Source organism: Coregonus clupeaformis, chromosome 34 (assembly GCF_020615455.1).
Source record: "Coregonus clupeaformis isolate EN_2021a chromosome 34, ASM2061545v1, whole genome shotgun sequence".
NCBI lineage: Eukaryota > Metazoa > Chordata > Actinopteri > Salmoniformes > Salmonidae > Coregonus > Coregonus clupeaformis.
In genome coordinates, this window is record NC_059225.1 from 38501561 (window position 1) to 38516945 (window position 15385).

General features: G+C 44.0%; 1 protein-coding gene across 1 annotated transcript in view; it reads left to right on the plus strand.

Annotated features, from left to right (window-relative positions):
* Window positions 1-15385, plus strand: part of gpr137c (G protein-coupled receptor 137c) — a 57032-nt gene that overhangs the window by 38037 nt on the left and 3610 nt on the right. Inside the window, exons 2-6 of the mRNA XM_041848313.2 lie at window positions 3048-3097; window positions 4340-4583; window positions 4934-5083; window positions 8523-8648; window positions 12671-12795. Of these exons, the coding sequence (XP_041704247.2) occupies window positions 3048-3097; window positions 4340-4583; window positions 4934-5083; window positions 8523-8648; window positions 12671-12795 (695 nt within the window). The remainder of the gene's footprint in view (window positions 1-3047; window positions 3098-4339; window positions 4584-4933; window positions 5084-8522; window positions 8649-12670; window positions 12796-15385) is intronic.

Below are 15385 nucleotides of genomic sequence, written 5' to 3' on the forward strand. Positions count from 1 at the left end.
GCGTGAAATGGCCTGCTTTGAAGACCATTGATATGGGAGAAGCATCTGTGAGAGTTTTCTGGATCTCTTTCATCATGATTGCTGCTTTTTTTGTGGCAGTGTCTTTTTTGGTGATGTTTTGTTAGAATCTCTGTTAGAGATTCAGGGCAACATTGCCATAGTGCAAAATAATTGTGCAAAGTGCAGAAATGATGAAACAATGAAAATGAATCACCCTCAGAATTTTAAAGGCGTTATGTTGTCACATGGCACAGTCCGAGACAATCACCTATTTTTGCTCTGGGACTGCTTCATCAGTGAGGATTAGAGCGAAGGGAAGGGACAGAGGTGGAGGAGAGTAAAGAGGGGAGGGAAGAGGAGACGAGTCTGTCTCCCCCGCTGCTTCCCCTCTCTTCATCTGGCCCAACAGATTTAGCCCAGATTTTAGGCCTATCTGGGCACAAGCTCGGTTATAGACGCTGACTTGGTAATTTCTCAACAAGCCTCTGTGGCAGAACGCCAAGGCACTGTCACTAGAGACCTTAACCCCATCGGTGTCTGCCTCCCCCGACGGTCAGTCCGCAGATGTTGCGGAATGGTTGAGGTCTCCTTTGTCCCCAGAATTGTACCCTTTTCAAACTATTGTGCCATCCCAAACTGTACTGGCTTGGATATTTTCTTTTCACATTGTCAGCAACCAGCAACTACAGTGAAGGAAAAAATTATTTGATCCCCTGCTGATTTTGTACGTTTGCCCACTGACAAAGAAATGATCAGTCTATAATTTTAATGGTAGGTTTATTTGAACAGTGAGAGACAGAATAACAACAAAAAAATCCAGAAAAACGCATATGTCAAAAATGTTATAAATTGATTTGCATTTTAATGAGGGAAAGAAGTATTTCACCCCCTCTCAATCAGAAAGATTTCTGGCTCCCAGGTTTTTTTGTTGACAGGTAACGAGCTGAGAATAGGAGCACACTCTTAATCTCAGTTTGTTACCTGTATAAAAGACACCTGTCCACAGAAGCAAAAAATCAATCACATTCCAAACTCTCCACCATGCCCAAGACCAAAGAGCTCTCCAAGGATGTCAGGGACAAGATTGTAGACCTACACAAGGCTGGAATTGGCTACAAGACCATCGCCAAGCAGCTTGGTGAGAAGGTGACAACAGTTGGTGCGATTATTCGCAAATGGAAGAAACACAAAAGAACTGTCAATGTCCCTTGGCCTGGGGCTCCATGCAAGATCTCACATTTTCATTTTTCATTTAGCAGACGCTCTTATCCAGAGCGACTTACAGTTAGTGAGTGCATACATTATTATTCTTTATATATATATATATATATATATATTTTACTGGCCCCCCGTGGGAATTGAACCCACAACCCATGCTCAACCAACTGAGCTACATCCCTGCCGGCCATTCCCTCCCCTATCCTGGACGACGCTGGGCCAATTGTGCGCCGCCCCATGGGTCTCCCGGTCGCAGCCGGCTACGACAGAGCCATGCTCAACCAACTGAGCTACATCCCTGCCGGCCATTCCCTCCCCTATCCTGGACGACGCTGGGCCAATTGTGCGCCGCCCCATGGGTCTCCCGGTCGCAGCCGGCTACGACAGAGCCTGGATTCGAACCAGGATCTCTAGTGGCACAGCTAGCACTGCAATACAGTGCCTTAGACCACTGCGCCACTCGGGAGATTCTCACCTCGTGGAGTTGCAATGATCATGAGAACGGTGAGGAATCAGCCCAGAACTACACGGGAGGATCTTGTCAATGATCTCAAGGCAGCTGGGACCATAGTCACCAATAAAACAATTGGTAAAACACTACGTGAAGGACTGAAATCCTGCAGCGCCCGCAAGGTCCCCCTGCTCAAGAAAGCACATATACAGGCCCGTCTGAAGTTTGCCAATGAACATCTGAATGATTCAGAGGAGAACTGCGTGAAAGTGTTGTGGTCAGATGAGACCAAAATCGAGCTCTTTGGCATCAACTCAACTCGCCGTGTTTGGAGGAGGAGGAATGCTGCCTATGACCCTAAGAACACCATCCCCACCGTCAAACATGGAGGTGGAAACATTATGCATTGGGGGTGTTTTTCTGCTAAGGGGACAGGACAACTTCACCGCATCAAAGGGACGATGGACGGCGCAATGTACCATCAAATATTGGGTGAGAACCTCCTTCCCTCAGCCAGGACATTGAAAATGGGTAGTGGATGGGTATTCCAGCATGACAATGACCCAAAACACACGGCCAAGGCAACAAAGGAGTGGTTCAAGAAGAAGCACATTAAGGTCCTGGAGTGGCCTAGCCAGTCTCCAGACCTTAATCCCATAGAAAATCTGTGGAGGGAGCTGAAGGTTCGAGTTGCCAAACGTCAGCCTCGAAACCTTAATGACTTGGAGAAGATCTGCAAAGAGGAGTGGGACAAAATCCCTCCTGAGATGTGTGCAAACCTGGTGGCCAACTACAAGAAACGTCTGACCTCTGTGATTGCCAACAAGGGTTTTTCCACCAATTACTAAGTAATGTTTTGCAGAGGGGTCAAATACTTATTTCCCTCATTAAAATGCAAATCAATTTATAACATTTTTGACATGCGTTTTTCTGGATATTTTTGTTGTTATTCTGTCTCTCACTGTTCAAATAAACCTACCATTAAAATTATAGACTAATCATGTCTTTGTCAGTGGGGAAACGTACAAAATCAGCAGGGGATCAAATTCTTTTCTCCCCCCTCACTGTATGGTGGACCGTAGATGTTAAATCAGGCCAGCTCAGTACAGCTTGGTTGGACTCAGCTCTGTTCAGCTCAATAGAGTGAAAAGTATTTTGAAGACCTAATACTGATTGCATGTATTCAACGCTTTACCCCCTTTCGTAGCCCACCAGCCCGGCACCCACCTTTGTGATTCACGTTGGCGGCTATTTTGAGTCAGTCACCACATATCGGCCATCGCACATGCTTTTCTGTGCTCCTCAGCAATATCACTGTGTGAATGTTTAATGATGAGTCAACTGTTAATAACAATGTGTCCCTTCTCTGTCTCCCCAGGTAATGTTTAAAGCCAAAGCAAAATATTCTCCGGAGCTCAACAAATACAAGTTAGTGGAATTTTTGCTGACTCCATGTCTGGGTTAGTCTAACTGGGTCTATGGTGGGTGGGGTGAGGCGAGGGACAAAGTAGGGGAGAGGATGTTGGGCAGGAGGGCATCAAATGGCCAATAACCCAAATGAATGCTGGTGTATGGGAATCGATAGTGTTTTCTTAAACGATGCCAGGAGAGTTGAAATGTCATGGCTGTTTGCAAAGACACAAAATAAAGTATTATGGTGGGACCTTGTCAAACCCCCCTCCCCCTCCAAACCTCCCAAAATGTACCGGTCATCTGTGTAGCGACGTGCCGTTATAATGTCATATGTTGAACAATGTTGAATCTTTTTACTGTCCGTCCGTCTATAATACTGAACTGTTATGGACTACTGAGTTCCTCACACTGGGCACTGGGTACACGTATTACTATGAAATTATTAACGGGGCACCAGTCCTTTCTCGGTCATCTGTCACTAAGGGAAAAAAGGTTGATGCATTGCAGTTGCTACCATTTCTGCAAATTGTAAATCACTCTATGGGAATAACATAACATGAAAACGACAATCTAGTACGTTCTTACTAGAATGGGATCGTTCAAACCTTTGGTGCCAACATGGCTCTCGTTCAGGTACTCAGAGCCCTAGATACAAAACCAAGTTGGCAAGATCTGTGTACAGAATCAATTACTGACGTTCACTGTATGCCTAGAGTGTATTATTGTAGATACAGTGGAATGGACTGTCCAGTAACCTTGATGAAGTCTAATAATGCCTCTGAGCTCCGTCTCAGCTGTCTCCACCCTGGGCTGTTTGATGTGGACGGGGAAGGTGGGGTCCGAATTTCTGGACTAATGAGCACTTTGATCACCCAGCCGATTAATGTCTGATGCGAAGTGAAAAGCTGCAAGCTCAAATCCCCAAATCCACCACACACCCTCCTCCCCCTTTCTATCCCAGTCCTCTACAATCCCCCGCACCACACACGTAGGCACACACACACGCACAAATGCACACACACACATTCACAAACACAACACTTACACACAAGGGGGGAGGGTGTAAAGGAAGAGAGGAGAAGAGCAGGTGGAGGAGGCGAGAGAGGGAACTGGGAAGATTGACTGAGCCAATGCAGTAGAATGGGATGGGGTTTGGGGTGTTTTAAGCTTTATTAATTTGTTGTTGTGTAGAATTATTGTCATGTTGTGTGTAGTAAGCTAGTTCTGTACCACCTATAATTGTGCTTTTTTCCGCAGGGTGCCCATGCGTCTGGCATTCATCATTGCCAGCCTTTTCTTCCTCGTGGTAAACCTGACATGCGCCATGCTGGTGCAGGGGGGTATAGGGGGGGGTGAGGCGGGTGAGGCAGAGGTGCGGCAGGTGGTGCTGGCCCGGGTGCTGGTCAACGACAGCCTCTTCATACTCTGCGCCATCTCGCTGGCCGTGTGCATCTTCAAGATTGCCAAGATGTCCTCGTCCAACGTCTACCTCGAGTCCAAGGTACTGGACGGTCCATCAATCAAGCATTACATCAATCAATTAGCCAATAAGTCACTTAATCAATCAATTAATTGATTAATCAAGCAATCCATCTTTATCGTCCCTTAGTGCTCTAGAGGTGCACCATACAGTAGGTAGCCAAGCGGTTAAGAGCATTGGGCCAGTAACTGAAAGGTCGCTGGTTCGAATCCCCGAGCTGACTAGGTGAAAAGTCTGTGCCCTTGAGCAAGGCACTTAACCCTAATTACTCCTATAAGTCACTCTGGACAAGAGTGTCTGCTAAATGACTAAAATCAAAAAATGTAAATGCAATACTCTCTCTCTCCTTCCCTCCCTACCTCTCGCTGTAGGGTACGTCAGTGTGCCAAGCTACTGCCATAGGTGCTGCAGTCATCCTCCTGTACACGTCCAGGGCCGGCTATAACCTGGTGGTGGTGGCTCTCTCTCCAGAGAACCGGCCCAGCGCCTTTAACTACAGCTGGTACAACGTCTCTGACCAGGTAGGCTAGCCGTGTTTAGGAATACACACACGTAAAATGTTGACGATGATCATGAAGATTGTTAGTGTTAAGTCACTGTGAGAAGACTAGGGGCGTGTGTGTGTGTGTGTGTGTCAGGCCTGTTAAACCTTCAGTGAACCCTGCTGTCTTAGATATTCAAAGCTTGCTGTGCTGCCTGCCAAACACACACACCCCGGCTGTCTGACATAATTAATCATCTATTATAGGGCTGATCAGTCTGCAAACACTGACTGTGTGTGTGTGTGTGTGTGTGTGTGTGTGTGTGTGTGTGTGTGTGTGTGTGTGTATGTGTGTCGGTGTCTGTATGATTAGGCTTTTTTTTTGGTTTTCTCTGTCTCAACATGTATGCCCAATTTAAGTGTCAATGTATAATATGTCTGTTTTGACCATGACTCTGTGTGTGTGTCTGTGCACACGTACGCTCCTATGAGCGTTTATGTTTGTGTGGGTGCATGTGTTGTTTGTGCCTGTGAACACTAAACTGTTTTATATGGCTCTAGGTTTAAGCGTTAATCCCACTTATACCACAGCTGCCAAAGAATACAACACTAAAACACACATTTACTGGTAGAAATAGCATGTTTTCAATGATCATTTCATTTTGATAAGTGAATTCATACTTTCTCATCTTTCCACAAAATCTGGTTGTTAGTTCTTTAAGGACGAGCACTATATGGACAGTATGTGTGTTGAGTCCCTCTGTGTGTATCTGTGCATACATCCCATATTTATGACCATTCTCGCTAGTCTCCCTTCTAAGTTGACACTTGGCTTGAGTTCACTCAGTCCAGAAGACCTTGATGACAGAGCCATTCTATCCAGATCTGTTTGCTGAGTGGCTGAGAGCTCTGTGGCTTCTGCAGCAACAATCCATTTGATGGGATTTGGGAGGATATGGGCTCTGTGGGGGAAAGGTCTTTGTTTGTCTATAAATAACCCAGCAAGGCCAGGCGAGGAGAAGGGGGGAGCACAGCCAAGGGCTGCCTGGTGCTAGTGACCTAGATCTGGTCTCAACCCCTGAGACAGACAGCCCTGTACTGGAGGTTTTCCTAGTTCCCTAGGCCAATCTGAGGTCACTGTGTGTGTTTGGGTGACTGTCTGTCTTGGTTTATTGGTTTAAATGTGTCTTGTTGAGTAAGTGTGCATGTTTATCCATCACAAACACATACGTATATTTCTGTCTCAGTTGTAGGGCTGACCCAATTTTATTTTGGAGCAGTCGCAAACAATACTAAAACAAAAATATAAATGCAACATTCAACAATTTTTATGATTTTTCTGAAATCAGTCAATTGAAATAAATAAACGAGGCCTTAATCTATGGGTTTCACATGACTGGGCAGGGGCACAGCCATGGGTGGGCCTGGGAGGGCATAGGCCCACCCACTTGGGAGCCAGGCCTACCCACTGGGGAGCCAGGCCCAGCCAATCAGAAATAGTTTTTCCCCCACAAAAGGGTATTTAATACAGACGGAAATACTCAGTTTCATCAGGTGTCCGGGTGGCTGATCTCAGACGATCTCGCAGGTGAAGAAGCCAGATGTGGAGGGCCTTGGCTGGCGTGGTTACAAGTGGTCTGCGGTTGTGAGTCTGGTTTGACATACTGCCAAATTCTCTAAAACGACGTTGGAGGTGGCTTATGGTAGAGAAATTCTCAGACACCTTGACCTTTTCCACATTTTGTTACGTTTTTTTTTCCTCATCAATCTACACACTATACCCCATAATGACAAAGCAAAAACACGGTTTTAGACATTTTAGCAAATGTATATAAAATACAAAACTGAAAAATCACATTTGCATAAGTATTCAGACCCTTTACTCAGTACTTTGTTGAAGCACCTTTGGCAGCGTTTACAGCCTTGAGTCTTCTTGGGTATTATGCTATAAGCTTGTCACACCTGTATTTGGGGAGTTTCTCCCATTCTTCTCTGCAGATCCTCTCAAGCTCTGTCAGTGAGTGTTGCTGCACAGCTATTTGCAGGTCTCTCCAGAGATGTTCGATTGGGTTCAAGTCTGGGCTCTGGCTGCGCCACTCAAGGACATTCATAGACTTGTCCCGAAGCCACTACTGTGTTGTCTTGGCTGTGTGCTTAGGGTCGTTGTCCTGTTGGAAGGTGAACCTTCGCCCCAGTCTGAGGTCCTTAGCGCTCTGGAGCAGGTTTTCATCAAGGATCTCTTTGCTCCATTTATCTTTGCCTCGATCCTGACTAGTCTCCCAGTCCCTGCCGCTGAAAAACATCCCCACAGCATGAAGCTGCCACCACCATGCTTCACCGTAGGGATGGTGCCAGGTTTCCTCCAGATGTGACGCTTGGCATTCAGGTCAAATAGTTCAATCTTGGTTTCATCAGACCAGAGAATGTTGTTTCTCATGGTCAGAGAATCCTTTAGGTGCCTTTTGGCAAACTCCAAGTGGGCTGTCATGTGCCTTTTACTGAGGAGTGGCTTCCGTCTGGCCACTCTACCATAAAGGCCTGATTGGTGCAGTGCTGCAGAGATGGTTATCCTTCTGGAAGGTTCTCCCATCTCCACAGACCAAGGCCCTTCTCCCCCGATTGCTCAGTTTGGCCGGGCGGCCAGCTCTAGGAAGAGTCTTGGTGGTTCCAAACTTCTTCCATTTAAGAATGATGGAGGCCACTGTGTTCTTTGGGACCTTCAATGCTGCAGAAATGTTTTTGTACCCTTCCCCAGATCTGTGCCTCGACACAATCCTGTCTCGGAGCTTTACAGACAATTCCTTAGACCTCATGGCTTGGTTTTTGCTCTGACATGCACTGTCAACTGTGGGACCTTGTATAGACAGGTGTGTGCCTTTTCCAAATCATGTCCAAACAATTAAATTTACCACAGGTGGACTCCAATCAAAAGTTGTAGAAACATCTCAAGGATGATCAATGGAAACAGGATGCACCTGAGCTCAATTTCGAGTCTCATAGCAAAGGGTCTGAATACTTATGTATTTCTGGGTATTTCTGTTTTTTCTTTTTAATGCAAAAATTCCTAAACACCTGTTTTTGCTTTGACATTATCGGGTATTGTGTGTAGATTGATGACGATTTTTTTTATTTAATACAATTCAGAATAAGGCTGTAACGTAACAAAATGTGGAAAAAGTCAAGGGGTCTGAATACTTCCCGAATGCACTGTGTGTATGTATAGTTTAAGCTAGAGATATCAGTTTTTTGCATTGGAATGCATCTCAATCCACCGCATCCGCCGATGTCGCACTTCCGCATCTGCGGGGAAAGGTGACAGACCATGAGACATCCCGAAAATCGGTCTTCTCACAAAATCGTCTGTAGCGTCCGAACTGTTTGGCCGACAAAATATGATGTGCACTTGTGTGTGTCTATGTGTGTATTTTGTCTGTGTTTCATTTCTCTAATTGTTGGATCTGTGTGTGTTGTCCCTCCAGGCAGACATAGAGAAGATCAGTGGAGAGGCCTACATTATCTTTGGGATCATCCTCTTTTTCTGGGAGCTGCTACCCACCAGTCTGGTCGTGGTCTTCTTCAGGGTACAGAGGCCCAATCAGAACCTAGTAAGACAATTGACTTCCTGACAGTATACCAGTCAATCAAGTAGCTAAGGCTGGGCGATTTACGATATATCTATTTTTTAAATGTTTTCTCTAAATAAGCTTTGTTGTACAATTAAAGGTAAAATACACTGCATTTAAAACATTTAGCAATAATCTAATGAATTCAGAGCTTGTGAAATTATACCTAGGCTGAATATATGCCTTCCACAACCATAAGACCCACTAATAATGTAATTATTTTATCAATATAGTTGTACCTGCTTTTTTTGCAATAATCACTGATCTGGCTTTCAGGTCTGTCTATAAAAATGCCCTTTATGCTACAAATTTAACCAGAACCATGCATAATGCACATTCACTAATAATGTAGCTGTGAGAGTGTGATTTGAAGGAGTCAGGCGCAGGAGGGTAAATCACAGAATACAGAGTTTATTCCGTAGGACACGGTTGCTGTCACGATCGTCGAAAGGATTGGACCAATGCGCAGCGTGGAATGCGAACATACTTTATTAAATATTCACCACACGAACAAAACAACAAAACGATACGTGAAGTCCTTGGTAACAAAACACAAACCATACACGGAACAAGATCCCACAATACACTGTGCCAAACAGGCTGCCTAAGTATGGTTCTCAATCAGAGACAACAAGCAACAGCTGATTCTCGTTGCCTCTGATTGAGAACCACCCCGGCCAACATAGATACACATGAACTAGATCCTAACATAGAAACACAAACACATAGAATCTACACACCCTGGCTCAACATATAAGAGTCCCAGAGCCAGGGCGTGACAGTTGCAGGGCGTAATACAGGCGCACTGGAACACAATACAGGCACACGGGGAGAATTAACCCTGGCAATACAAAGTACGTGTAGCTCAATCGAGCTACACTCATCTTCACATAAAACAATCACCCACAAGGACAAGGGGGCAGAGGGAACACTTATACACAGACTAATGAGGGGATATGAACCAGGTGTGTGTAATTGACAAGACAAGACAAATGGAATGATGAGATATGGAGCGGCAGTGGCTAGAAGGCCAGTGACGACGAACGCCGAAACCTGCCCGAACAAGGAGGGGAAGCAGCTTCGGAGGAAGTCGTGACAATAGCAGGCATTATAGAAAATTAACACTGGTCTCATAAACAATCTCTCAAGCACAAGCCCACATGCTAGTGAGTAGCCAGCTAATATTTATATTTCAAGTTTAGTCAACTTGGATCTAAGTATAATTTCACAAGCTCTGAATTCAGCTAACAAGGCAAAACAGTTGAATTGTTGTGAACACAACCTTCTGTCCGTCTCCAACTGTTTGAACAGCATGCTAGCCTGTCCACTTTGTTCAGATGTTGAAATCAAGTGGCCTACCATATTTCTCAGAATGAGAACGAGTTGCCAATTCCTTATATAATAGTTTTATGCTTATTGCACATTTATAAAACACAGACTAAACAGTTAGTATAGCAATCTTTATCTGACTAAAATGCTGTTAGCGATACGTGGTAATGTAATGCGCACGAGACAAACTTAGCATTCATTTTCCAGAATGATGGTTCATTGGTACGTCCGTTTAGTAGTGTCTGCTCTGTTCGAAATTTGAGGAGTTGAAACATAAACAGGGTATGGTTCGAAAGGTTAACTTCTCCTCTATTACAGTAAAATAATGTCTCTATGTGTTTCGGTGTCCATATGACCGATTTCTGTTGGACCAAACCTCAAATGGAAATAGCGAGTTAAAACCGTTTGTTAGAGAGGAAGAAGTGATCTCTCATTTTTGTTGTTGTGAGTGGAAGGGGGGGCTTGGGAGAAAGAGGCGAAGCGAGAGGTTTCACTCTCGCAGAAATCTGTCCAAAATAAGCCCTATGCGCTTATTTTCAACCTAACCTTGTCGCCTGCCTTCCCGCCTTTGGGACAACGACTCCCATTGTTAGGGCGGAGACATGAGCATCTCGTCATTATACAGATCTCTGGTGTAAATGGGAAGGTGCACAGCACAGAAGGAGCGAATGAGACGAGACCAAAAAGACAACATGTGAACAAGCGGACATAAATGCTCATAAAAATGAAAAATACAAAAAAACTTCATTCTGCGATACAGGCATTTGGAATATCGCTCAAAAACATACATTCAAATTAATCAAATTAATTAGATATATCGCCCAGATATTAGTCAAATATTTACATACCTCAGTACGGGGTAGCTTAAAACAGCATGAGGTTCTATGTGGCCTTTATTTTAATCTTGTTATCAGTTTATCTCATCTATACTGAGAAAAAATATAAACGCAACATGTAAAGTGTTGGTCCCATGTTTCATGAGCTGAAATAAAAGATCCCAGAAATTACTCTCAAATGTTGTGCACAAATTTGTTTACATCCCTGTTAGTGAGCATTTCTCCTTTGCCAGGATAATCCATCCACCTGACAGGTGTTGTATATCAAGAAGCTGATTAAACAGCATGATCATTACACAGGTGCACCTTGTGCTGGGGACAATAAAAGGCCACTCTAAAATGTGCGGTTTTGTCACACAACACAATGCCACAGATGTCTCAAGTTTTGAGGGAGCGTGCAATTGGCATGCTGACTGCAGGAATGTCCACCAGAGCTGTTGCCAGATAATGTAATGTTCATTTCTCTGCCATAAGCCGCCTCCAATGTCATTTTAGAGAAATTGGCAGTCCGTCCAACCGGCTTCACAACCGCAGACCACGTGTAACCACACCAGCCCAGGACCTCCACCTTCTTCACCTGCGGGATCGTCTGAGACCAGCCACCCAGACAGCTGATGAAACTGTGGGTTTGCACAACCAAATAATTTCTGCACAAACTGTCAGAAACCGTCCTAGGGAAGCCCATCTGCATTTCGGCGTTCTTTGGGCAAATGCTCACCTTTGATAGCCAATGGCACGCTGGAGAAGTGTGCTCTTCACGGATGAATCCCAGTTTCAACTGTACAGGGCAGATGGCAGACAGCGTATATGGCTTTGTCTGGGCGAGCGATTTGCTGATGTCAACGTTGTGAAGAGAGTGCCCCATGGTGGCGGTTGGGTTATGGTATGGGCAGGCATAAGCTACGGACAATGAACACAATTGCATTTTATCGATGGCAATTTGAATGCACAGAGATACCGTGACGAGATTCTGAGGCCCATTGTCGTGCCATTCATCCGACGCCATCACCTCATGTTTCAGCATGATAATACACGGCCCCATGTGACAAGGATCTGTATGCAATTCCTGGAAGCTGAAAATGTCCCAGTTCTTCCATGGCCTGCATAATCACCGGACATGTCACCCATTGAGCATGTTTGGGATGCTCTGGATCGACATGTACGACAGCGTGTTCCAATTCCCGCCAATATCCAGCAACTTCGCACAGCCATTGAAGAGGAGTGGGACAACATTCCACAGGTCACAATCAACAGCCTGATTAACTCTATGTGAAGGAGATGTGTAGGGCTGCATGAAGCAAAAATGGTGGTCACACCAGATACTAGCTGGTTTTCTGATCGACGCCTGTAACTTTTTTAAAAAGATATCTGTGACCAACAGACTGTATTCCCAGTCATGTGAAATCCATAGATTAGGGCCTAATGAATTCATTTAAATGGACTGATTTCCTTATATGAACTGTAACTCAGTAAAATCTTTGAAATTGTTGCATTTATATTTTTGTTCTGTGTAGTTTGACATTAATTTATCACACAGGTGGAAGACTTTGAAACACAAATGATGACAGTTTAGTCATTTAGCAGATGCTCTTATCCAGAGCATCTTACAGTAGTGAGCGCATACATTTGAATACTTATTCGTACTAGTCCCCCGTGGGAATCGAACCCACAACCCTGGCATTGCAACCGCCATGCTCTACCAACTGAGCTACATAAAACGATGTACTTACAAGGGTATTTCCAGTGTTATTACGATGGTATAAGTTCATGTAAAGTCTTTAAGCATGTTTTTCTTGTCATATATTACTTATTAAGCTGTGAGTGTGTCCTTTTCCCCAGGCACCAGGAGGAATGATCAACAGTCACAGCTTCAGTTCCAAGGCCTATTTTTTTGATAACCCCCGGAGGTACGACAGCGATGACGACCTGTCCAGGAGCATCAACTCCAGAGCAGATCGACCATGGTGGGTAACAGGCTACTCTATCACTTATAACATTCTATATTGTAAAATCAGTCACCTATAACATCATATATCCCCTGTACACAGTCACCTATATTGCATCCTATATTGTCCGTATACAGTCACCTAAAACCATCCTGTATTGCCTGTACATTCACCTATAACATCCTATATCGCCCAACTAAATTTCCCTGTAACATCCTATATCGCCTGTAACATCATTGACCCCCACAGTCACCTATATCATCCTATATTCCGCATACACAACAATAACATACTACATTCCAGCCATACAGTCGCTTATAACATCATACACAGTCATCTATAACAACCTACTGTACCTTCAGAAAGTATTCATACCCCTTGACTTATTCCACATTTTGTTGTGTTATAGCCTGAATTCAAGAATGTATTAAATATATCTACACACAAATCTACACACAATACCCCATAATGACAGTGAAAACATGTTTTTAGAATTTACACAGTATTCACACCCCTGAGTCAATATATATATTTATATTTTTAGAAGTCACTCTTATTCAGAGTGACTTACAGTAGTCAGTGCATACATTTTCATATTTGTTCGAACAAAACATGTTAGAATCATATTTGGCAGTGATTACAGCTGTGAGTCTTTCTAGGTAAGTCTCTAAGAGCTTTGCACACCTGGATTGTACAAAATTTGCAAATGTTCTTTTAAAAACTCTTCAAGCTCTGTCAAGTTGGTTGTTGATCATTGCTAGACAGCCATTTTCAAGTCTTGCCATAGATTTTCAAGCCGATTTAAATCAAATCTGTAGCTAGGCCACTCATTCAATGTCGTCTTGGTAAGCAACTCCAGTGTATATTTGGCCTTCTGCTATTGTCCTGCTGAAAGGTGAATTTGTCTCCCAGTGTCTGTTGGAAAGCAGAACCAGGTTTTCCTCTAGGATTTTGCCTGTGCTTAGCTCTATTCCGTTTAATTTGATCCTAAAAAACACTACCTAGTCCTTGTCGGTGACAAGCATACCCATAACATGATGCAGCCACCACCATGCTTGAAAATATGAAGAGTGGTACTCTGGGATTTGTTGGATTTGTCCAAAACACAACACTTTGTATTCAAGACATGAAGTACAGTGGCTTGCTAAAATATTCACCCCCCTTGGCATTTTTCCTATTTTGTTGCCTTACAACCTGGAATTAAAATTGATTTTTGGGGGGTTTGTATCATTTGATTTACACAACATGCCTACCACTTTGAAGATGCAAAATATTTTTTTTGTGAAACAAATAAGACAAAAACACAGAAACCTTGAGCGTGCATAACTATTCACCCCCCCCCAAAGTCAATACTTTGTAGAGCCACCTTTTGCAGCAATTACAGCTGCAAGTCTCTTGGGGTATGTCTCTGTAAGCTTGGCACATCTAGCCACTGGGATTTTTGCCCATTCTTCAAGGCAAAACTGCTCCAGCTCCTTCAAGTTGGATGGGTTCCGCTGTGTACAGCAATCTTTAAGTCCTACCACAGATTCTCAATTGGATTGAGGTCTGGGCTTTGACTAGGCCATTCCAAGACATTTAAATGTTTCCCCTTAAACCACTCAAGTGTTGCTTTAGCAGTATGCTTAGGGTCATTGTCCTGCTGGAAGGTGAACCTCCATCCCAGTCTTAAATCTCTGGAAGACTGAAACAGGTTTCCCTCAAGAATTTCCCTGTATTTAGTGCCATCCATCATTCCTTCAATTCTGACCAGTTTCCCAGACCTAGCCGATAAAAAACATCCCCACAGCATGATGCTGCCACCACCATGCTTCACTGTGGGGATGGTGTTCTCGGGGTGATGAGAGGTGTTGGGTTTGCGCCAGACATAGCGTTTTCCTTGATGGCCAAAAGAAGTACCTTCTTCCATATGTTTGGGGATTCTCCCACATGCCTTTTGGCGAACACCAAACGTGTTTGCTTATTTTTGTCTTTAAGCAATGGCTTTTTTCTGGCAACTCTTCTGTAAAGCACAGCTCTGTGGAGTGTACGGCTTCAAGTGGTCCTATGGACAGATACTCCAATCTCCGCTGTGGAGCTTTGCAGCTCCTTCAGGGTTATCTTTGGTCTCTTTGTTGCCTCTCTGATTAATGCCCTCCTTGCCTGGTCCGTGAGTTTTGGTGGGCGGCCCTCTCTTGGCAGGTTTGGACTATTTTGTGTATGTCCATTACAATTTGGACTATTTTGTGTATGCCCATTACATGAAATCCAAATAAAAATCCATTTAAATTACAGGTTGTAATGCAACAAAATAGGAAAAACGCCAAGGGGGATGAATACTTTTGCAAGGCACTGTACATTTATTTGCCAGATTTTTTGCATTTTTTTTGCCTTATTGCAAACAGGATGCATGTTTTGGAATATTTGTATTCTGCTCAGGCTTTCTTCTCTTCACCTTGTCATTTAGGTTAGTATTGTGGAGTAACTACAATGTTGTTGATCCATCCTCAGCTTTCTCCTATCACCACCATTAAACTCTGTAACTGTTTTAAAGTCCCCAATGGCCTCATGGTGAAATCCATGAGCGGTATCCTTCCTCTCCGGCAACTGAGTTAGGAAGGATGCCTGT